Source organism: Sciurus vulgaris (genome assembly GCF_902686455.1).
Source record: "Sciurus vulgaris genome assembly, chromosome: 18".
In the NCBI taxonomy this organism is placed as follows: Eukaryota; Metazoa; Chordata; class Mammalia; order Rodentia; family Sciuridae; genus Sciurus; species Sciurus vulgaris.
This window is the reverse complement of record NC_136479.1, coordinates 21,946,354-21,970,008: the sequence shown is the minus strand read 5'-3', so window position 1 is coordinate 21,970,008 and position 23,655 is coordinate 21,946,354. Positions and strand designations below refer to the sequence as shown.

The window sequence follows — 23,655 nt, the reverse complement described above, 5'->3', positions numbered from 1 at the left end:
ATAAATAAAATAAAGGTATTGTGTCCATCTATAACTAAAAATATTTTTTAAGTGTGCTATTTAAATTCACTTTGTGAATTTTCCAGTTTTTGTCCAGTTATTGATTTCTAGTTTTACTCAATTGTGGTTGGAAAATACACTTTGTATTTTCTAACTTTTAAATTTGAGATTTGATTTGTGCCTCTTTTGAAGGTCTATCCTGGAGAGTTTTCCTTTGTATTTGAGAAGAATGTATTTGTTGTTGTTGGGTAGAGTGTTCTTCAAAATCCTGTTAGGTCTAATTGGTTTACAGCATCGTTCGAAGTCCTTTATTTCTTTCTGGATATTCTACCTTGTTGTTCTACCCATTACTGAAGGTGGAATATAGAAGTTTTCCAATTGTTATTGTAGAACTGTCTCTCCCTTCAACTGTGTCAATTTTTCTTCATTTATTTTGGAGCTCTGTATAAATGTTTATAATTCATCATCTTGATGACTTGAGCCTTTCAAGGTTTTTTTTTTTTTTTTTTTTTTTTTTTGCAGTGCTGGGGATTGAACCCAGGGCCTTAGTGCTTGCAAGGTAAGCACTCTACCAACTGAGCTATCTCCCCAGCCCTGACTTGAGCCTTTCAAAAACAAATCCTTCTTGTTTTGTGTTTTTAGCCCTTGGGATCAAACACAGGACCTTGTACTTCCTAGGCAAGCATTCTACCACTGAGTTACATCTCCAGCCCTTTTAATTTCATTTTGAGACAGCCTCACTAAGTAGTCAAGGCTAGACTGGAACTTGTGATTCTCCTGCCTTGGTTTCCTAAGTAGTGGGGATTATAGGCATATGCCACTGTGCCTGGCTACTTTTTTCCAAAACAGTTTTTGACTTAAAATCTATTTTGTCTGATATTAGCATAGCCTTCCCTGCTCTCTTTTGGATACAGTTTTCATGCAGTATTTTTTTTTCTATCCATTTACTTTATTATTGTTTTTGTGTGTGTGTGTGTGTGCTGGGGATCGAACCCAGGGCCTTGTGCTTACAAGGCAAGCACTCTATCAACTGAGCTATCTCCCCAGCCCCTCCATTACTTTAAATCTCTTTGTTTCTCTCTGAATCTAAAGTGAGTCTCTTATAAACAGCATATTGATGAATCATGTCTTCTTCTTCTTCTTCTTCTTCTTCTTCTTCTTCTTCTTCTTTTTTTTTTTTTTGGTGCTGGGGATCGAACCCACGGCCTTGTGCTTGCAAGGAAGCACTCTACCGACTGAATTATCTCCCCAGCCTCATGTCTTCTTCTTTTTGTTTTTAAGTCATTCTGCTATTCTCTGTGTTTTCTGTGTGTTTGTTTTGATTGTTTTATGCTGGGAATTGAACCCAAGTCTTCAACTTGTTAGGCACACACTCTATCACATTCTAACACTGAGCTACATCCATAGCCCTTCTTATTTATTTATTTTTATTTTGAGACAGGATCTTACTAAGTTGCCCAGACTGGGCTGGAACTCTTGAACCCTCTGCCTTAGCCTTCTGAGTAGTCAGTATCATAGACATGTATCACCAGAAGTAGCGAATCTCTGCCTTTTAACTGGAGAGTTTAATACATTTACATTTAAAGCAATTATTGATAAGGATTTATTCAGCCATTTTGTTGTTTTCTCTGTATTTCTTATCCTCTTTATTCCTCAATTCCTCCATTATTACCTTCTTTTGTGTTTGTTTTTTATAGTATACATTTTTATTCTGCTCTCATTTTCTTTTTATATACTTTATAGTTAATTTCTTAGCTTAAAAAAATATTGAGAAACTCTGCTCCTGCCAGGCACAGTGGCATATACCTGTCATCCCAGCAACTCAGGAGACTGAGGCAGGAGGATCACAAGTTTGAGGTCAGCCTGGGCAACTTAGCAAGACCCTGCCTCAAAATGAAAAATAAAAAGAGCTGGGGAGGCAGCTCAGTGGTAGAGTATCCCTATGTTCAGTCCCCACTAGTTGAAAAAAAAAATCTAATTCTGCTTCTCTATAGCTCTGTCCTTCCTCCTTTTGTCATGTTATTTCTTTATACACTGTATGCCCATGAACATAGATCGATATAATTAGTTTTATACATTGGTCTTTTAAAATATGTAGAAAAAGGAGATGTTACAAACACAAAAATACAATGATTCTGGCTTTTATATTTATCTATGTAGTTGTCTTTTTTTTTTTTTCCTGCTACTGGTGATCAAAACCAGTGGTGCTCACTGAGATCTAGTTCCTTTTATTATTTTTATTTTGAGACAGGATCTTGCTAAACCGTTCAGGCTGGCCTTGAACTTGTGATTCTCCTGCCTCAGCCTTCCAAATTGCTGAGATTATAGGTGTGTGCCACCATGGCCAGCTACCTATGTGTTCATTTTTATTTTTTTCACATCTTTGAGTTACTTGTCTAGGGTGCTTTCATATCAGCCTAAACGACTTCCTTTAACATTTCCTGGAGGGCAGGTCTAGAAGTGATAAACTTCCTTGGTAAAGTCTTATTTCCTCTTTCATTCTTGAAGGAGAGTTTTGCCAGATAGAGAATTCATCATTGACAGTTTCTTCCTGCACTTTAAGTACACTTTTAATGTCAACCCACTGACTTCCATTTTTTCTGGTGAGAAATTGGCTACTCATCTTATTGAGGATCCTTTATACATTAAAAGTTGCTTCTTTTTTTTTTTTTTTTTTTTTTTTTTGCTGCTTTCAAGATTCTCTGTTTAGCTTTGAATTTGATGATCTGATTATAATGTATCCCAATGTGGACCTCTTGGAACCCTAGTTGAAGTTAAGTTTATTGGATATGTGGGTTCATATCTTTTCTGTTGTTGTTTTCTAAAATCAAATTTGGGGAGTTTCACAATATTATTTCTTTAGATTGTCAATCTCTCTCCTTTCCTTCTAAGATGCCAATTATGTTAATACTTGTATGATTTATGATGTCAGCAAGTCTCAGGCTCTGCTCATTTTTCTTCATTCTTTTTTCTTTCTAGTTCTAAGATTGGATAATTTCATTTCATTTGACTTATCTCCAAGTTCACTGCTTCTTTTGTAGGTCTGCTTTGAATCTATCTAGTTAATTTTTCATTTTCTTATATTAATCATTTTTAAAATTTTTCTGTACTTCCTGATATTTTGATATCTTGGGGCCTTGGTGATCTGGGATAGTCAATTCTTAGAAATGATATGTCTTTCATATGCAAAACAACTGGTCCAAAACCCATACCCCAAACAAATTCATTTACTGAACTCTTACATTCTAAGGCACTATATCCCTGTAATAGTCATCCCACAGCTAGATACCAGATAACCTGGGACAGTCCCTAATCCCAGGAGCATGCTGAAATTATTCAAAGTTGCCAATCCTAACCCTGTTTATTCCACTTTTCTATTCCTTCCCATTGAAACTACAATAGAGGCTGGGTGTGGTGGTGCACGCCTGTAATCCTAGGGACTCAGGAGGCTGAAGCAGGATTACAAGTTTGAGACCAGCCTCAGCAACTTGATGAGACCCAATAGGCAACTTAGTGAGACCCTGTTTCAAAATAAAAAATAAAAAGGGGCTGGGGCTGTAGTGGTTAAGTGCCCTGGGTTCAATCTCCAGTACAGAGAGAGAGAGAGAGAGAGAGAGAGAGAGAGAGAGGAAAGAAACTACAGTAAAAGCTCTTGCCTACATTGTCTTTCTCTTTCCTCTGCCTGAGGAAAATGACATGAGAACTTCCTCATGTGGTCATGCATGGTATTTGGTGCCTCCTGTTAAGGATCACTTGATTCCAAGAGTTTGAGGCCATCCTGAGAGACATATTTATTCCTCTTTCTTCTTCTTCTTCTCCTCTTTCTTCCTTCCTTTCTCTCTCTGTTTTTTTAGTTGTTGATGGACCTTTCTTTTATTCATTCATTTATATGTGGAGCTGAGAATCGAACCCAGTGCCTCACACATGCTAGGCAAGTGCTCTACCACTGAGCCACAACCCCAGCCCCTCTTTCTTTCTTTTCAGTGCTGGGGATTGAACCACCCAGGGTCTCATACATGTTAGGCAAGCACTCTACCACTAAGCTATAGTCCCAGCCCTGCTTCTTCCTTCTTGGCAGTCATTTCCATGTCTGTATATCTAAATTGATTAAAACAAATCTTGTATGCATTTTGAATATCAGTTACTGTATTTTTTAGTTCTAAATTTTCTATTTGGTTTCTTTTTATAACTTCTATCTTTCTATTGATATTCTCTATTTGTTGAGACACCGTTCTCCTGAATTCCTTCAGTTCTTTGTCTATCATTTCCTTTAGGTCTTCGAGCACATTATAAACAATTGACTTAAAGTCTTTGTCTATTAAGCCCCCAAATCTCTGCTTCCTCAGGTATAGTTTCTACTATTTTTTTCCCTTGTATTCTTCCTTGTGTACTTCCTGTTTTCCTCCACAACAGGATATTTTCAATATTCTGAGGTGGGGAGAAAGAGAGAGGAGGGGAGGGTTGAGGAGAGAAGACAGCAAAGGGGAGAAGACTGATTCTTTGCATATTGTCTCATGTTACTCCTTCAACTTAAATCAGACCATTTACAGCTCTGCCTTAGCCTTCATTTCCTGCTTGTGCTGAACCTAAAGACAAGATAGAGGTGAAAGCGTATGGTATGATCTTTTTTAAAAAAATATTTTTAGTTGCAGATGGACACAATATCTTTATTTGGTTTATTTCATTTCATATGGTGCGAGGGATAGAACCAGTACCTCACACATGCTAGGCAAATGCTCTATCACTGAGCCACAACCCCAGTCCCAGAACTGTTTTCTGATTAAGCATAGTGCCCTGGATGTGGGAGCTGTTCAAGGTTCTCTTTTCTCTTTTGGTACTGAGGATTTAACCCAGGGGTGCTTAGCAACTGAGCCACATTCCCAGCCCTTTTTTGATATCTTTTAAAATTTGAGACAGGGTCTTGCTGAGTTGCTTAGGGCCTTGCTAAGTTGCTGAGGCTGTCTTGGAACTCATGATCCTCCTGCCTCAGCCTTCAGAGCTGCTGGGATTACAGGTGTGCACCACCACACCTGGCTACATCTGAATATTTTTACCATTTTTTTTGGTAGTTCTGGGAAGGAATAAGCTGTAAAAGGTCTCTACTCTGCCATCTGAGCTGTTTTCAACCATATGAAATCAGGTGTCTCTAAGACACAAGGTGTAAGACAGGTTACAAGTTCTTGAGGCTATCTGTTGTGTTCACCATTGGTTCCCCAGCACTGAGAACAATGTGCGGTGCACAGGGATGGTCCAAAAGGATTTCTTAAATGAATGGAGCTTTTCAGCAGCCATTTGAAAATACTGACCTTAAACTTGACTTAAATGTATGACCACATCTTCAGCCCGTTTTTATTTTTTATTCTGAGACAGGGTCTCCCTAAGTTGCTTAGGGCCTCATTAAATTGCTGAGGCTTGCTTTGAACTTGCAATCCTCCTGCCTCAGCCTCCTAAATTGCTGGGATTACAGGTAAGCACCACCACACCTGAAGAGGAAGCAAAATTCTAACTGCTACCTTTCTCCTGAAGTTAATGACAGGCCCTGTGTGCCCTTCCAGACCCCCTCTCTCCTTCTCCATACATATGCATATGAGTTTTTTTTTCCATTTAATATGTATATTTTGGAGATCTGTCCACATTAGCAAAGACTTATATCTAGTTTATTGATCTCTTTTGTAATACACAAAGAATATAGAGTGGAGTAAAAAGGGAAGAGGCTTTTAACTAAAAGAGCTGACTTCATTTTTACCTTTCACAATACAAATAAAACTGCACTTTTTCTTTCTAGCTTCTCCCCTCCAAAACTATTCTGTCTGATAGGAATGGGGAGCTAGTCTTTGTTGTCACACTGTTAGAAAACTTCCAGAGTCACAGTCCTGTGATCTCTTAGTGAAGTAGAATAAGTAATATAAAAAGGCTCCCCTTGCCAGGCACAGTGACCCACCCCTGTAATCCCAGCGACTTTGGAGGCTGAGGCTAGATCACAAGTTCTAGACCAGGATGGGCAATTTCATAAAACCCTCCCTTAAAATAGAAAAGGACTGGGTGCACACTTCCGCAGCATATATACTAAAATTAGAACAAAACAGAGAAGACTAGTATGGCCCCAGGGCAAGAATGACATGCAAATCCATGAAATATTCCATATTAAAAATAAAGAGAAAAAGGGGGTGGGGCTGGGTATGTAGCTCTATGGTAAAGTGCCCCTGGAGTCACAGGACCATAAATAAACAAATAAATAAATAAATAGGCTCCCTCTATCCGTTGCTGTCTGATCATCATTCCAGGCCAAGTGGACGCCATCATGGGACGAGCAGGAGGTGTCATCATTGGAGGACAGGTATTACTGGCATGTGGCCTCCTATGTGTGCCCTCATTCCAGAAGCAGATCCCACAGGCATCATCCCAGGAGGAGGAGGGTCCATCACTGACATCATAAGAGGGCCTTCCATGAGGGATGCTGGCATCATACCAGGCTGAGGAGGACTGGCGGGAGGTGGGGTGCATCTGCCAAAGGAGGTACAGAGAAGGGACTAGGAGTACCCTTCCTAGTTGGAATGCAGCTGTTGCTTTGTTGATCAGGCTCTGAACCTGCTCTTCCATCATTTCTTGTTTTGTTTTGGGTTTTTCTCTCTCTCTCTCTCTCTCTTTTTTTTTGGTACTGGGGATTGAATCCAGGGACGCTTAACCATTGAGCCACATCCCTAGTCCTTTCTGTATTTTATTTTGAGACAGGGTTTCGTTGGGTTGCTTAGGGCCTTGCTAAGTTGTTGAGCCTGGCTTTGAACTCAAGAGCCTCCTGTCTCAGCCTCCTGAGCCTCTGTGATTACAGGCCTGCACCACTGGCCAGCTTCTTTATCCATTTCTGATAGGAGTCTTTCATATTCTCTTTGTGTTTCCTACCACTGCTGTGTGTCTTTCTTACAGAAGGAGCGTCATGGGTGAGGAATATATCACAGTAGTTACAATAAAACTTGTGCATTTTGCTCTACAGGCCATTGATCACTTAGTTCTGTGCCACCTAGAAAATCTGTACCTAGATCTTATATTAAACATATTATTTGGACACAAATATTAAGAAGCTAAAAGCACAGACTCTAGATTTAGACTACATTAGTTTAAATACTTGCTCTGCCACTTATTAGATAGGACTTCTGCAAATTTCTCTCATTTTCTTTATCTAAAAAAGTGGGGGGTGGTGATAATAAATAGTGTTTTTCATGGAATTTTCATTTGAGATGTAAGTGAAATAATCCCTGAAAAGCACATAGCTCCCTGTTTGGTACATGGTAAGCTTTCATTAAAAGAACTATCTGGAATAAGAAATCCAAACAAAATTTTAAAAATAATGCTTTTTACAATAGCATCGAAAAGAATAAAATAGGACTACAGGTGTATGTAGCTCAGTGGTAGAGTGCTTGCTTGCCTAGTGTGTGGAAGGCTCTGGGTTTGATCCCCAGCACTGCAAAATAAATAAATAAATAAAATAAACTACTTAGGAAGAAGACAACTCATAGAATGAGAGTAAATATTTGCAAATTGTACATCTGGTAAGAGACTAATTTCCCTGATAATACAACAATAAAATTGCAAATAACCCGACTCAAAAATGGGCACAGCCAGGTGCGGTGGCACATGTCTGTAATCCCAGCAACTTGAGAGGCTAACGCAGGAGGATCACAAATTCAAGGCCAGCCTTAGCAACTTAGCAAGACCCTGCCTCAAAATTAAAAATAAAAATAAAAATTTAAAAAAGGACTAGGGAAGAGGCTCAGTGGTAAAGTTCCCCTGGGTTCAATACCCAGTACCACAAAAAAAGGACACAGGATATAGACACTTCTCCAAAGGAAGAGAAATAGATATTTCCCCAAAGAAGATAAACAAATGATAAATAAACACCTAAAACATGTCAAACACCATTAGTTATTTGAGCAATGCAAATTAAAACCACAATGAGATACTGTTTCCAGTGTACTAGAATGGCTATTATCAAAAAGATGATAAGGGGCTGGGGATATAGCTTAGTTGGTAGAGTGTGTGCCTTGCATGCACAAGGCCTGGGCTCAATTCCCAGCACCACAAAAACAAACAAACAAACAAACAAACAAACAAACAAACAAAAAAACACTTGCCTAGCAGACTGGAGGTCTTGGGTTCAATCCCCAGCAAAAAAAGAAAACTGAAAACAAAACAAAAATAAATAAATAAATAAAATAAAACAGAACAACAACAAGAAAACAAAAAACAAACAAACAAACAAAAAACAGATGAAAAAGAAAGAGAGAACAGGGGAGGGGGGAATGGGAGAAAGGAAGAAAGGAAAATAAATGGAGAAATTGGAACCCTTGTACATGTAAAATGGTGCTGCCATTTTGGAAAACAGTTTGGCCGTTTCTCAGAAAGCTAAATTTTGAATTACCCTGTGATCCAGCAATTTTACTCCTAGGCATCTATTGAAAGGATATGAAAACAGAGACTCAGGCAGATACTTGTATAGCAATGGCCATAGAGACATAACTTACAGTAGTTCAAAGGTGGAAAGAATCTGTGCTCATCAACACTTAGACTATGCTATATATACATTTTAGTGTAATAAAAAATTTAAGAAAAAATAAATGAATTAAGCAGGTCCTTCTCTAAAAAAACAAACAAACAAACAAACAAAAAAAGCAAATCTTACCCTCTAATAAAGGGATCTGGACATTTAAAAAAAAAAAATAACTATTTGATGATAGAATAGGATATTGCAACCAGTAGGTCAAAGACACATTTGTACTCATATTTCTTGCAGCACTCTTCACAATAGTTAAGATATGGAACCAACCTAGGTATCCATTGACACATGAGTGGATAATGAAAATGTGGTATATTTACATGTTGGAATATTATTCAGCCATAAAAACACAAAATTCATGGCATTTGCAGGTAAATAGATGGAACTGGAGAAGATCATGCTAAGTGAAATAAGCCAATCCCAAATAACCAAAGGCTGAATGTTCTCTCTGATAAGCGGATACTGATCCATACTGGGGGGGTAGGTAGGGAAGAATGAAGGAACTTTGGATTGTACAGAGGGGAGTGAAGGGAAGAGTGGGGTGGGTGGGGATGGGAAGGATGGTAGATGAGACAGACATTATTACCCTATATACATGTATGAAAAAAAATTTTTAAAAAGCATGAAATTCAGTCATTTGAGGCCACATGGATGGAACTGGAGGACATTATGCTAAAAGTCAAATACTGCATGTTCTCACATATATGTGGATGCTACAAGATTGATGTCATAGAAGTAGAGAATAGAATAGAGGTTATTAGCCAGAACAGTGGCACGTGCCTGTAATCCCAGTAACTTGGGAGGCTGAGACAGGAGGATTGCAAGTTTGAGGTTAGCCTCAGCAAATTAGTGAGGCCCTGTCCAAAAAAAAAAAAAAAAAAAAGAGGTGGGGGGCTGGGGATTTAACCCCTAGGTTACAAAAAAAAAAAGAATGGAAGTTACAGGAGAGTCTGAGAAGAGCGTCGGGGAAGGGAAGGAGGGATGAAAAGAAGGAGGTTTGTGGATACAGGGGTACAATAGATAGGAAGAATAATTTTGATGTTTTATAGCACAGCAGGGTAATTGTGATTGACAACAATTAGTTGTATGTCTCAAAATAGCTGGCAGAATTCTGAATGTTTCAAACACAAAGAAATGATATATATCTTAAGTGACAGACATGTTAATTACCTTGATCATTATACATTGTATTCACATTGAAACGCTACACTATAGCCCTTAAATATGTATAAGTACTATGTGTCAATTAAAAATACAAATATATTTTAAAGAAGAATTAAAATAGTGGTTGCCTTTGAACCTGGGAGGTAGGGACTGAGTGGAGAAAGGAAATAAGGAAGTTTCTGGGTGAGGGAAGTGATTGAGATCTTAACAGGGGGGTTACATTTGTCAGACCTTGGGAAATTTTATGATCTTAAAATCTATGCATTTCACTCTTATGTTAGGTTTTATCTCAGTAAAAACCAAAACATTGTTAGTTACTACTAATTCTTTCATTTACTGTTCTTCACATGTTTGAACAAAGTAACATTTAAAGGCCATGAAATGAACTGGGTGTGCATGCCAATAATACCAGACATTTGGGAGGCTGAGGCAGGAGAATCACAAATTGGAGGCTAGTTGCAGCAATTTAGCATGGACCTCAGCAACTTAATGAGACTCTGTTTCAAAATAAAAAATAGAAAAGGCTGGGGATGCAGCTCAGTGGCAAAGCACTCCTGTGTTCAAACCCCAGTATTGGGCGAAAAAATTAAATAATTGATACAACAATTTAAGCCTTAGCTAATTTACAGTTATTTTCTCCCACTTCTCACTTGTATGGGGTCTTTAATCATTCAGATGTTTTAATTTAAAGTAGTTAAATTTATCAATTTTTGTTTTTATGTATCTAAAAAAATTATCATCTTTCTTCATTTATGATTTCTATGTTCGTAAGTCAAGTCTTTTTCTTCTTTTTGGTACTATGAATTGAACCCAGGGATGGTTTACTACTGAGCCATATCCCCAGCCATTTTTATTTTATTTTGAGTCAGGGTCTCCCTAAGTTGCTGTGTCTTGCTAAATTGCCCAGGCTGGCCTTGAATTTGTGATCCTCCTGCCTCAGCCTCCTGAGTCACTGGGATTACAGGTGTGGGCCAACATGCCCAGATGTTCGTAGATCTATTTAGAATCTCTTCTATTCCACGATTAGAAACATAATCTCATATTTGTTCCATTATTTTTTAAAGCACTTTTTTTTTTTACCTTTATTTATTTTTATGTGGTGCTAAGAATCGAACCTAGTGCCTCACATGTGCTAGGCAAGCGCTCCACCACTGAGCCACAACCCAGCCCCAAGAGATGTTTATTGAATGGATGTATCTGACTGACTGGATGCAACGCTTTCATCAGATTTTCAAGTTTTTTTTTTTTTTTTGAGGTGGGGTACCTGGGATTGAACTCAGGGGCACTTGACCACTGAGCCACATCCCCAGCCCTATTGTGTAATTTATTTAGAGACAGGGTTTCACTGAGTTGCTTAGCACCTCACTGTTGCTGAGGCTGGATATGAACATGCCTCAACCTCCAGAGCCACTGAGATTATAGGCATGTGCCAGCAAACCCGGCTCAAGGAGATTTTTTAAAACCCTTCAAATAATCTAGAAGGAAAAAAAAACCCAGATCTCTAGGAAAAGCTTTATGCAGGCCAGCTCTGAGAGGAATTTATTAACATGGAATGATCATGAAAGGCTCCCTCAAACTCCTTCAAGGGATTAAGTGATTCTGAATTGGCTGATTCTCACTGGTTAGGCTGTGCCAGCTTTATCCATAAACCAACTTCTGCCACCTACCATCTGTGTGACCTTCATTAAATTATTTAGCCTAGGGTGCAGGTTTCCATAGTAACATTCACCTTGAAGATCTGTTGACTGGAACACTTCAAAAGAGATGATAAAGCGTTGGAGCGTTAAGGTGTACAACTAATGTTATGTCTTCTGTTCCCCCTGCCACGCACACTTTTTTTCCTTTGTAAAACATTTGTTCACAGTGAGTGCCGTGGGGCACACCTGTAATCGCAAGGACTCTGGAAGCTGAGGCAGGAGGATCACATGTTGGAGGTCCGCCTGGGCAATTTAGTGAGACCCCTAAGCCACTTAACTAGATTCTTTCTCAAATAAAAATCAATGGGGATGTAGCTCAGTGGTAAACTTCCCCTGGACTCAATCCCCAGTACCAAAACAAATAAACAAAACAGTCATTTGTTCACATCAGTAGATGAGAATTCTTGGGACTCAAAGCAATTCCCTGATCTAATCAGTTTACTTCTTACTAGTCCATAGAATTGCTTGGTTTAGTCAAAAAATTATCAATTACACTGCTTATAAGAACTCTGTCCAACTATGCATAATCACTTCACATCATAGGACTAATGAGGGAAATTCACATTTGTTGATCTCCTGTTGAATATCACTACTATGCTGGGCACTTTGATGCCTATCTTACCCTGTAGGTTAGATTTGTCAGTATATAGAAGAATTGACAAAGGTCTCACTAGATGGATATTAATTTTGTAACTGGACCATAGCAGGCATTTAAAAAACTAACAGAATAAACTTTTTTTTAAAATTAATTTTTATGTATTGAGATTATTATGAATTTGCATTTTTACAGGCTTTTTTACAACCTTATTTTTTTATTTTTATGTAGTTCTGAGGATTGAGCCCAATGCCTTACACGTGGTAGCCAAATGCTCTACCACTGAGCTACAATCCCAGCCCAACTCTTGGGGTTTAAAATAAATTTCAAAAATGTTTAATTGTGGTCAGATGTGCTCCCAACTTTAAAATGAGACTGAAAGTTGGTGAGTTCTCTGGAGAACTTTCGTTTACATCCCCAGCCTGTTTTTGTATTTTTAAATTCTGAGACAGGGTCTGGTTAGGTTAGTCTGGCTTTGAACTTGAGATTCTCCTGCCTCAGCCTCCTAAGCTGCTGGGATTACAGGCATGAGCCATTATGCCCGGTGAACCAGGGGAATTTTATGGGAAAGAGATTGGTATTAAGAAATTTGGGCTCAAGTTCTGACTGAAGTTTAACTGGTTTAGTGACTTGGAACAAGTCTCTTATCCTTTCTAGGCCTTAGCTTAGCATTACTGAACTTGCTCAGTTATTAAGTGTTTTCCAATTCTTCTAAGATTCCCTGTCAGTCATGTTCATTTTTCCTTTGAGATGAAAACACTTACTGTGCCTGGGATTTCAATAAAGCCAATCAACGACATTTATAAAGCACCTACTATATACTTTCTAGGAGACTGTGCTACAAACTACCTCCCCGTTAAAAAAACAACACCTATTTTAGTTGTAATAAAATACACATAAAATTTACCATCATCACTATTTTAAGGGTATAGTTCCATAGCATTAGGTACATTCACCTTGTTGGTGGTGACCTGCAACAATTACCATCATCCATCTCCAACCTCGGCAACTTTTTTAAGACTCTTGTCTCAAAATAAAAAAATAAAAGGGGTGGGAGTTGGTAGTTCTGTATTATTAGACTGCCCCTGGATTTAATCCTCAGTAACACACACACACACAAGACTTTTTGCCGCTGAATGGTCGTGGCATCATTGGTAAAAATCATTTGACCACATACGCAAAGGTTTTACGCCACAAACTTTTGCGAGTGGTGATACAGAAACCACGTGGTGTCTGCTCTAAATCTACGGTCGGTTAAATGCTCAGATTCCTTTTCGAGGTATTTGTCCAGTGTAGGCTGTGTGCTCAGTGGGCACTGGGCTATGTTTTCCCACACTTTGCCTCTTATGCTTTCCACGGAACCAGTGTGACAAGAGGAGTAAATCTTATTTCCCAGGACAGCTTATGCAGGGGCACCGACAGTCAGGACTTGAACCCAGAGTACCTGGCTCCATGTGTCATGCTCTTTCAGGTAAGAGTCTCATCTCTAAAGTGTGAACAAAAGTGAAATGAGACCGTCGCTATTGTGCAGCCTTGTGGCTCCAGGCTCCTATGCATTTAGGAGTGGCTAAAAGCCAGGGGCTATGCACAGGTGTAGATATCAAGCATTCCGAAGGTGCTCAGAGGAGCGGCTCTCTATCTGTCCCAGTACGGAAGGACAGAGTCCTGAAGCGGGAGCCCCACCCCGCCGGGCGGACCCCAAGTCCTTCCCCGGAACCTGGGCGCGGCTGGGCCGTGCTACTGGCGCGGGTGGAGGACGAACAACAGAAAAATGCCTGTGATGAGGTTTGCGCGGCAACTTTTGCACGGCCTTTCGGGAGAGGGGGACCTGAGCCTTCTACAATGGCTCTAACGTTAACTCCCTCGCCTCTCGCGCGTTCCCTCTTCTCCTGGGGAGTTGTCCCCGCCCCTTAGTCCCTCAGTTGGGTTCCCTTTTGGTACGCCCCCACCCTGACTTAGGCGAGGCGGGCACCCGCGTGGCCACTGCGCATGCGAGCCTCGCCGCGGGGCCGGGTGGGCGGGGGAGAGGGCAGCGCGGAGCCGGACCCCGCCCCTCCGCGGCTCCACGCGTGACGTCGTGGGGGGCGCCGGCCTCCCCCGGCCCCGAGCGGTGAGAGCAAGCGGCGGGCGGACCCGACGCCGCCGGATCGGGAAGGGATGTGTGTGTCGAGATTCTTCCGGAGGGGGCTTTGGGGAGGAGGGGAGGCCCAGGTGCACCACCAGCCGCTGTCCTTAAGGCTCTGCCCTTCCCCCTCCTCTTCCCTTTCCAGAAATGCCTGGACGGGAGACAGGGCAGGGGCTGAGCATTTGTGACACCTGCATTTCCGTGGCTCCCTCCTTCTCCCCCCACCCCATACATTTAACTCCTCGACTTCCAGATGTTCCTTTTCATCAGGCTGTCGCTTCTTGCGCTTCTTGCGCTTCTTGCGCGGAACAGAGTACTTTACTTGGAAGCAGGAGACAGGAGGTGGGTTGCAGACCCTGGCCCTACCACTCCTATGTTAGAGTCTTAGAGCTTCAGTTTCTCCCACAGTATTCTTGCCGTGCCTCACCTGGTTTTAAAGATCAGTATGACAGAAAAAGGAAACGGACATCTGTTGAGTTTCTGCATGGCCAAGTATCACGCAGATAATTCTGTCTGCGACATTTAATCCTATTATTTGGTGTTCTTAAAACTCCCATTTTACAGATTTAAGTTCACAGAGGTTAACTGACCTGGTTTCACATAGCTAAGGAGTAGCAAGGGGGATCAGACCTACCAGGCCAATTAGCTTCAAAGCTGGGACCTTCTAGTGAAACACTTGTAACTGGGCTCTGGCTGGAGCTGTTCTCCACAAACACTACCCCAGAACAGTTGCTTCCTATTTCTCTGGCTGAGAATGCCCCCTTTCAGTTTCTTTTTCCAGCACAGAATGCTCTGTTCTGCTTCTGCTTTTGTTATTTCAGAAATGAAATGCAGCAAATATTTATTGAGTGGTGCAGGGAGATGAATTTTTGGAGTCCAGACCATTGGATTCTTGTCTGGGTCCTGTCACTTATTGTGTGGCTTTTTGTCTTGTCTGAGCTTTAGCATCCCTTTGCATAAAATGGGTGAGTGCCTCCTGACCAGTGGGCTCTTGTCCAGTTCTCCCTCACTGTCCTCCAGCAGGTTCTCCGCGGAGGCCCATACCCCTCTGCTCCCCATGGGCAGCTGCCAGGCAGGGCACAACTTGCATCTCTTTCTGGCCCACCACCCACCTCTGGTCTGTGCCACTTTGATCCTGCTGCTTCTTGGCCTCTCAGGCTTGAGCCTTGGTGGCTTTCTCCTTACCCACAGGACTGGCCTGCGCAGCCCTGACATCCCTCAGGTGAGTACCCTCCTCCTCACCCTTCCCATGTTGATCTGCTCAAGCTTCGAATCTCATCTCACCTTTCTGCTGCCCTCGTTTTGAACACAGGACTGGGTGTCTTTTTTGAGATCTTTTGGCCAGCTGACCCTGTGCCCCATGAATGGGACAGTCTCAGGGAAGTGGCCAGGGTCTCACGTCGTGGGCTTACTGACCACCTTGAACTTCGGAGATGGTCCAGACAAGAACAAGACTCAGACATTCCAAGCCAAGATTCCGGGTAGTCAGATAGGATTGAAAGGTGAGATTGGGGAGGATTGGGGGTCCAGCATGGGAACATTCAGGGCCAGGCCCTGCCTCTTACCTCACCAACCTGGTAACCTTGGAAACTTCCCTTCACTCTAGTCACTTCTGCTATAATAAGGACTTGATACTTATAGTGACTATGCTGTCTTTAGTGTTAGTTTTCTCTCTTTTTTTTTTCAGTACCAGGGATTGAACCAGGGGCCTTAACCACTGAGCCAAGTCCCCAGCCCTTTTTTGTAATTTATTTAGAGACAGTGTCTCACTGAGTTACTTAGGGCCTCACTAAGTTGCTGAGGCTGGTCTTGAACTTGTGACCCTCCTGTCTCAGATTCCTGAGCCTTTGGGATTATAGGCATGCATCACCACACCTGGCTCACAGTGTAGTTTCTCTCTTTTGTCTTTCCACTTCCAGGTCTGCAGGTCTTTGATTCCATACTTGGAATCATGATAAGATGGGCTAGGTTTGACTCAATGTTTTTTCTCATCTCTATAGTCATCTCTTCTTAGAGGCTCCATTTTCCCACTGGGATATGAGAGAATATGTTCTGTTCAATTAAACTAGTATCTTATTGCTTAGCATAGTTCTGTGTGCAGAAAAATATCAAACGCCATCATTTACCAAACAGCTTATAGTCTGGGAAAATGATGACATAGATGGTCTAGTAGGTCTAGCCATTAATTTTTAGGTGACATCTGATCTCAGTTTTCTTATTTAAAAAGGGAGATTGGGCTGGGATTGTGGCTCAGTGGTAGAGTGCTTGCCTCGCATGTGTGAGTCACTGGGTTCAATCCTCAGCACCACATAAAATGAATAAATAAAACAAAGGTACTGTGTCTGTCTACAACTAAAAAAATTTTTTTAAAAAATGGGGAGATAAAGTGAGGCATGGTGGCACATGCCTATGTCCCAGTGACTCAGGAGGCTGAGGCAGGAGGATCGATAGTTTGAGGTCAGCCTCAGCAACTTAGGCCCTATCTCAAAATAAAAATAAAAGGCCAGGGATGTGGTTAAGCACCCCTGGGTTCAGTCCCTGGTACAAAATAAGGGAGATGAAGACAGAGAAGAGAAAGATGAAATTTTCAGACTTCAACACTATCATTCTAAGATTCTCCAATGAGTCACATGTGACTATATATGTTCAAGTGTACATGTATGTGGATAAAGAAAAGAATCAGGATCAGAATGGAGAGGAATAGCCCTGGAGGAGACTGGAGAGAAGTGATGGTGGGCGGAGGGAGCTGGCAGGGATGAAGTCCAGAGAGGAGTTGGTAGAGATGGGGGTTGGGAAGAAATTCCTCAAAAGCCAGGGTTTTCTCCACTCCAGCTTTTATGTCTTTTGCAGCCATCCCCAAAGATATTGGTGAAGTTGCTCATGCACTCCCAGCAGGGGAGCCCCCTTCCTGAGGACCGCTGGAGGGTTTTGGTAATGATGAAGAGCACATTTTTTTTTACCTGTGTCATTGAAAATAGGCCCACAGTGCTGCAGCTTCTGCAGGCATTTCCTCCCCTGATCGCCAGGAGCCTGGGGAGCCCTCTTCCTCTTTGTCATGTGTCTGGAGCTTTGGAGAAAAAAATAGAATAGGCTCATTAACCGGTCTTTGGGATCTCACTGAATAAATGTTGAAGGTAGGGGAAGGGCTGAATAGAATTTGCAGATTAGAGGCTGGTAGGTGTGTAGGGGTGTGTGTGTGTGTCTTAATTATATTGATTGCCATAATTTAAAAATGAGGTTTTACAAAAGAATCCACATTTCTAGCTCTCTCTCTCTGCCCCCCCACCGCCACCCCTTCCTTTTTTTGGTGGTACTAGGAATTGAACCCAGGGACGCTTTACCACTGAGCTACATCCCCATCCTTTTTCTTTCTTTCTTTTTTTTTTTGTTTTGTTTTGTTTTGTTTTGAGACAAGCGCTTGCTAAACTGCTGAGGCTGGTCTCAAACTTGTGATCCTTTTACCTCGGCCTCCCAGGTAGCTGGGATTGTAGGTGTGCATACCTGACCATTTCCTGCTTCTCTAACAAAAACCACATGAGGCTACATGGTGGCCTTTTACTATCTTGCAATTGGCTGCTGAGGCTGGAAGTGCTAGTGACAGATTGAAGTGGGGTGAAGTGGCAGGTTGTTGTGGGGAGCAAAACAAAAAAGAAGAAGAAGAAGAAGAAAAAGAAGAAGGCGACATGTATCAGACAATTACAGACTTGGGGCAGTTTTTCCTATTCTGCCTTTGTGTATGTGTGTACTGGGGATTGAACACAGGGGTGCTCTACCACTGAGCTGCATCATCTACTGGTTTTATTTTAAATTGTGTCCTTTGTAGGAAGGTCTTCCTTAAAATTAGACCACTGAACCACACACATCCCCAGCCCTGTTTTGTATTTTATTTAGAGAAGGTCTCACTGAGTTGTTTAGTGCCTTGCTCTTGCTAGAGCTAGCTTTGACTCTTGATCCTCCTGTCTCAGCCTCCTGAGCCACTGGGATTGTATTTTCTTTTAATACTTGCTTAAAATTTTTTTAGTTTTGTATAATTCTTTACTACATCTGGATTTATTTTATAGTGTGAGATAACAATCTAAATTTATTTTTTTTAACATGGGAATTTTCCCAAAACCATTTACTGAACAGGCCATCCTTTCCCCACTAATTTAAAACAGGGTATAAACTTTTTTTTTTCTTTTTTTTTTTTAATGGTACTAGGTGCTTTACCACTGACCTACATCACCAGTCCTTTTTAAAATTTTTTTAAATTTTGAGACAGGGTCTCGATAAGTTGCTGAGGCCAGCTTCAGACTTCCATCCTCCTGCCTCAGCCTTAAGTCACTGGGATTACAAACATGTGCCACTGTGCCCAGTGGGTTTGAATCTTTTAATGAATTTTGGTACCTAGTGGAAGTTTCTCTCTTAAAAAGGATAAACTAATTCATACAAAACAACATGGGCAGCCAGGCTTGGTGGCACACACCTGTAATCCTATCCACTTGGAAGGCTGAGGCAGGAGGATCATGAGTTCAAAGCGAATGTCAGCAAAAGCGAGGTACTAAGCAACTCAGTGAGACCCTGTCTCTCAATAACATACAAAATAGGACTGGGGATGGGGCTCAGTGGTCGAGTGCCCCTATGTTTAATCCCCGGTAACCCCCTGCCAAAAAAAAAAAAAATGGGCATGGGCAGTGTGGATCTGCCTGTCTCACTACAATCTTGTGGGGTAGTAGTATGATTGTTGAATTGATTTTAAGCTAATTTAAGTTAATTTGTGTTTATATTGATAGGCAGCTAGTTTCATTTCTTAAAGATATAAATGGCATCATATATGCAGTACTTTTTTGAACAGGATTAATACCAAAACACCTGATCTTGTAGGAAGCTTTAGGAATGAACAGATATCTGGAGATGGCTTCTGCCCCACTGCTTATTTTTTCCAATCTGCTCTCTGTGTCTCTCACAGGACCTTCTGCAGGAGAGCTGATTCTCATCACAGCCAGAGTGACCACAGAAAGGACTCCAGGAACCTGTCTATATTTTAGTACTGTTCCAGGAATCCTGCCCTCCAGCCAGCCACCCATATCCTGCTCAGAAGAGGGAGCAGGAAATTCCACCCTGGCTCCTAAGATGGGTGAGGAGTGTGTCAGAGTTTGGAGCCACGAAGGCCTTGTGCTCACCAAGCTGCTTACCTCAGTAAGTGCCTCAGGACCATCCTCAGGATTTTGTTGTGTGTCTGTGTCTTCAAGGATCCAAGAGGCAATTTTACCTAATAGAAAAAGTATGAGCTGTATATCACTCTGCCTTAGAGGTTGTGTGGCTTAGGTAAGTATCTGAACCTCTCTGAGTCTCAGCTTCCCATCCGTAAAACAGAAAATGTGATACTATTATATCTTCATTCCATCAAATAAGGATTGAACGAGAATGACTACAAAGTGCTCAGCCCAGTGCCCGATACATAATTGAGATTTGATAAATGACAACTGTTTACTGTTATCTTTAAGTACTATAAAACATGAACTCTACCTCAAAGGAATTCAGAAGCTGTAATAAGAGGCAGAATGGACTAATTGCTATCATAGAGATGTGAGCAGAGTGTTATAAAAATACCAAGTAAAGAGCAATTTAACTTGAACATTTATGGAGAGTGCTTCCCAGGGAAGGTGGCACTTAGGAAAGACAATTATGTACAGTTGTTTATAATGTATAAAGTTTATAATGTACAAAATGCTTTCAAGTTCATTATCTTATTTGATCTTAAAGCAGCCTTTTGAGGTAGGTGTCATTATCCCATTTTACAGATGAGGAAACAGGTTTAGAGAGAGGGAGGGAGTGCATTGCCTAAGGCCACACAACTGGTTAAGTAGCAGAGCCAAGATTGCAACCCATGTGTTGTGCTCCATCCGGATGATCTTTAAAGAATGAAGCTTTGGCTGGGTGCCCTGGCACACACCTGTAATCACAATCATTCAGGAGGCTGAGGCAGGAGAATCTCAAGTTTGAGGCCAGCCTCACCTACTTAGCAAGACCTTGTCTCAAATTAAAAATAAAAAAGGACTGAAGATGTAGTTCAGTAGTAAAGCAACTCTGAGTTTAATCCCTAGGACCTAAAAAAAAAAAAAAAAGGAATGAAGGTTTGGACAGAAAATACAGTAGCATTCCAGAGGGAAGGTACAGGAGCACAGTGCTTCCAGGGATCAAAGAGTGGGCAGTCTTCTGGGGGCGCTCCAAGATGAGGGGCTTAGAAATGACTTAGAAGAGGCAGGAGGAAAAAGAAAGAGCAAGAGAGAGACACACACACACAGGAGAGCCACAGAGGCTGATGGGACAGCACTGTGAAAGCCAGGCTAGGATGCTACAACCAGCATCATAAGGGGCCAGGAAAGGCTCTTAAGGAGAGAAGCCCACACTAGTGTTGGGTAGAAGAGACTGGCTGAGTGATGGAGGGAGACAGGTTGGGAAGCTACTGTATACTCAACTGCCACATTTAAAAAGACCTAGGGAGGAGCAAAACCTGGCACTGCTTGCAGTCTTTCAAATGTGGGTAATTGTGAATTTTCCTATCTCCAGGAGTCATTCTGGGATTTCAGGTTGATGACTGGGCAAAACATTAGTCTGTAAACCATCCAAGACATAATAACTTGTATAAAAGCAATGCTTTCCCTCTAGGTGCTCCCTCCTAGGCGCTGAGAGGCCTCCCCATCAGGGGGGCTTCTCTCCACAGCTCCTGGGCTGGGGTTAAGATGTCCTTCCAAGGGACAAGTCCCCACTCTCCCCTCTCCATCATTTCTCCTTCCCACCTTGTTCCCTCCCCTAGGAAGAGCTGGCCCTGTGTGGCTCCAGGCTGCTGGTCTTGGGCTCTTTCCTGCTTCTCTTCTGTGGCCTTCTCTGCTATGTCAGTGCTGTGTGCTTCCAGCCGCGCCGGGAGTCCCACTGGTCTAGAACCCGGCTCTGAGGGCCCTGGCCTAGTTCCTGCCTTGTTCTCAGGTGAGGTTCTTTACTCCTGTCCTGTGGGAATGTGGGATGGGGTGGGGGTGGCAACTGAAACTGGGGTGGGGCAGATGCTGGGAATCCATCCATAAATATTGCTCCATATGAGTCCCCAAGAAGCTAATCAGCTACTTCTATCCTTGTAGGAACTGGGAACAATTTATACCATAAGCATGCAACATTTTTCTTAACTACTTTTTTTTTTTTTTAAATTAAAAATGGTTAACATTCATGTAGAAAAATCCAAAAGCTTTAAAAGTACAGCTTGGTAAGTTATTATAAAGTAGACACTTGTAAACACCAGCAACCTAGAAGCCCTTATCCTCTGGTCCTTTCCTTCCTGGCAATGACCTCCCTCTCCCTAGAAGTAACTACTAATTTGCTTTATAACTGATCATCAAGTATGCATTCCAACTATGTATGTGATTTGAAGATTTACCCACAGGGGCTGGGGTTGTAGTGGTAGAGCGCTTGCCTAGCACATGTGAGGTACTGGGTTTGATCCTCAGTACCACATAAAAATACGTGAATAAAATAAAGGCATTGTGTCCATCTACAACTAAAAATATGTAAATTTATATATATGTGTGTGTGTATATATATATATATATGAATGAGGTCCATGCTGATATAAATAAATGAATACAATTAAAAAAAAAAAGATTTACCCATGGCTGTAGTTCATATCCATGATTTCTGGCAACAGTGGTGATTTAAGAGGGTTCAAGTTTGATGACTCCTCCTGGATATGCATGATGTTGGTCTTACTTTTGGCCTGAAATTTTGATACCCAGCTTTATGAGACAAATTTTATAAAATCTGATTAGAACATTTCAAAAGAATCTAATTAATGATGCCCATTTACTGGGAACAAACTGTGTGCCTGAGCATTTTACATGTACTCTTCCATTTGCTCATTGTTGTTTTTATAAAAAGATGATTCTTTCAGCTGCAGCTGTGGCTCAGTGGTAGAGCACTCGCCTAGCACATGCGAGGCACTGGGTTCCATCCTCAACACCACATAAAAATAAATAAAAGTATTGTGTCCTTCTACAACTAAAACACATTTTAAAAAGTTGATTTTACTAACAAAGATAGCAGGGGGTGGAGGACATATTGGCTAACTAGTTCACATGTCAGCCATCAAAGGAAAAAATTTCTGCAAAAAACCCTCACCCTGTCAGGGCAGTCTCTTTGAGAGTCATATGTTATGCATCCAGCTCTTAAACTGTTCTCAGCTTCAGCTGCTGCTGTGCCCTAGGAAATTACTGTGGGAGAAGTGGAAACAGCTCAGCCAGAGGAACTGGAAGTTCAAGATCAACTTTGCTAATTTTGCTTGAGGCTAGCCCTCACTGCCCCAGCCACCTACCTGGGACAGAAATGATGGAGCCCTTTCAGCCTTGGAGTGGGAAAGAAAGGCTTTCTGGCCCCTGGCAGATGCTAGGGTCTGAGGCCACCACAGTGGGATTGAGTCTATACCTGTCTCTACTTCTTCCTCAGTTTGCACTCATCCCACCCAATGGGTCTCTGACCTGTTCTGTTTTGTTTTGTTTTCCTTTCTCTCCAGGTGTGAATCAACTTCTCGGGCCTTGATTCAGAGTCAGAAGAGACCCTACAAACAGTGAAGAACTAGAATTTGGGAGAAAATAAAAGTTTTAAATTTTTTTTTTTTTTTTTTTGTCCAATGTGACCTAAAGTGTTTATTGGGGATTGGACTGAGGTAGGAATTTTAGGGTAGACAGGCTTAGGAGGTTTGGGGGGTCTTTTCCCTGTTGGCTCTCTAATTTGGGAAACTGGTTCGCATAGAACATACAGTACTTTACTCTTTCCAGGTTGTGGCTTGGCTATGGAAAACACCGTATTTTGATCCTAGCTCTGCCATTTTATGCCTTTCTTTCTTCCATGAAATAAAATTGATAATTCCAGCTAGTTGGAGGGTCAGTCGTGGAAGCCTTGACATAAATGCACTGCGACCTTGAGCAAGTCACGCAATCCTGCAGTGCCTTAGTTTCTTGAAGAAATTTGACCAATAGAGTTTACCCAATATTGATAGGCAGATTCCTCGCATTTCAGGGCCCACGTCTAGGCTGGAGGCTTACTAACCTCAGAACGGTCCACTTTCCCGCCTTTTCCGCTCGGAGCAGCCGTTTTCCCTCACCCCTCCCAGCTTCTACGCTGCACGCAGGCGCAAATCACGGCCTCTATGCTTCCAATCCGCGCCCCCTCAAAGCTTCCCCTAGCAACAAGCTCAGGCACAGCGCTAAGGCGGGGAAAACGCATGCGCCACAGCTCTCTCCACCGCCAGTCGTCGGACGGTGCCCTGGGCTCCTCCCACTGCAAGTCTACCCCTTCTACCCGCCTCCTCCCACCCAGGGTCCGCGTGGCGGGGCGCGCGCGCACTCGGGCTGGGTGGCTGCCTGGCTCCCGGGCCCCGGCCGTAAGGGGTGAGGGGCGGGGCTGTTTCTTCTGGGCCCCGCCCTCCTTGGCCCGGCGTCCTTACCGCGCCTGCGCGCTCCCGCCCGGTCTCCATCTTGGAATTGGGAGGAAGAGG

The 23,655-nt window shown here is 42.1% G+C and overlaps 1 protein-coding gene and 1 long non-coding RNA gene across 7 annotated transcripts; one reads left to right on the top strand and one right to left on the bottom strand.

Moving 5' to 3' along the window:
• The first annotated feature begins 13,772 nt into the window (after nt 1-13,772).
• Nucleotides 13,773-22,818, top strand: TMEM219 (transmembrane protein 219). Of its 5 annotated transcripts, none has more exons than XM_079121560.1 (7): nt 13,773-13,792; nt 14,278-14,474; nt 15,153-15,354; nt 15,445-15,634; nt 19,081-19,310; nt 20,932-21,101; nt 22,672-22,818. In XM_079121560.1, exons 2-6 carry the CDS (start codon nt 14,386-14,388, stop codon nt 21,067-21,069), a joined length of 849 nt encoding a protein of 282 aa, XP_078977686.1. In that variant the 5' UTR covers nt 13,773-13,792; nt 14,278-14,385; the 3' UTR covers nt 21,070-21,101; nt 22,672-22,818. The 5 variants fall into 5 exon arrangements, with proteins under 5 accessions (XP_078977686.1, XP_078977688.1, XP_078977687.1 ...); XM_079121562.1 differs by lacking the exon at nt 13,773-13,792 and adding an exon at nt 14,017-14,168 and having other exon boundaries at nt 15,324-15,354; XM_079121561.1 differs by lacking the exon at nt 13,773-13,792 and adding an exon at nt 14,018-14,168 and having other exon boundaries at nt 15,156-15,354.
• LOC306649982 lies at nt 17,070-23,504 on the bottom strand. 2 transcript variants are annotated; one of them, XR_013760768.1, is made up of 3 exons: nt 23,208-23,504; nt 19,307-19,383; nt 17,070-17,199 (listed from the first exon to the last, which is right to left on the bottom strand). It is a non-coding gene; the product is annotated as an uncharacterized lncRNA (long non-coding RNA). The 2 variants fall into 2 exon arrangements; XR_013760769.1 differs by lacking the exon at nt 23,208-23,504 and adding an exon at nt 21,773-22,665.
• Nucleotides 23,505-23,655: the final 151 nt, after the last annotated feature.

Bases quoted from the DNA above. Each gene is read 5' to 3' on its own strand.
- TMEM219 (XM_079121560.1), top strand. From the start codon at position 14,386: ATGTTCCTTTTCATCAGGCTGTCGCTTCTTGCGCTTCTTGCGCTTCTT. The intron at 15,635-19,080 runs GTGAGATTGGGG...TGTCTCTCACAG, and splicing joins TAGTCAGATAGGATTGAAAG to GACCTTCTGCAGGAGAGCTG. The intron at 19,311-20,931 runs GTAAGTGCCTCA...TCCCTCCCCTAG, and splicing joins TCACCAAGCTGCTTACCTCA to GAAGAGCTGGCCCTGTGTGG.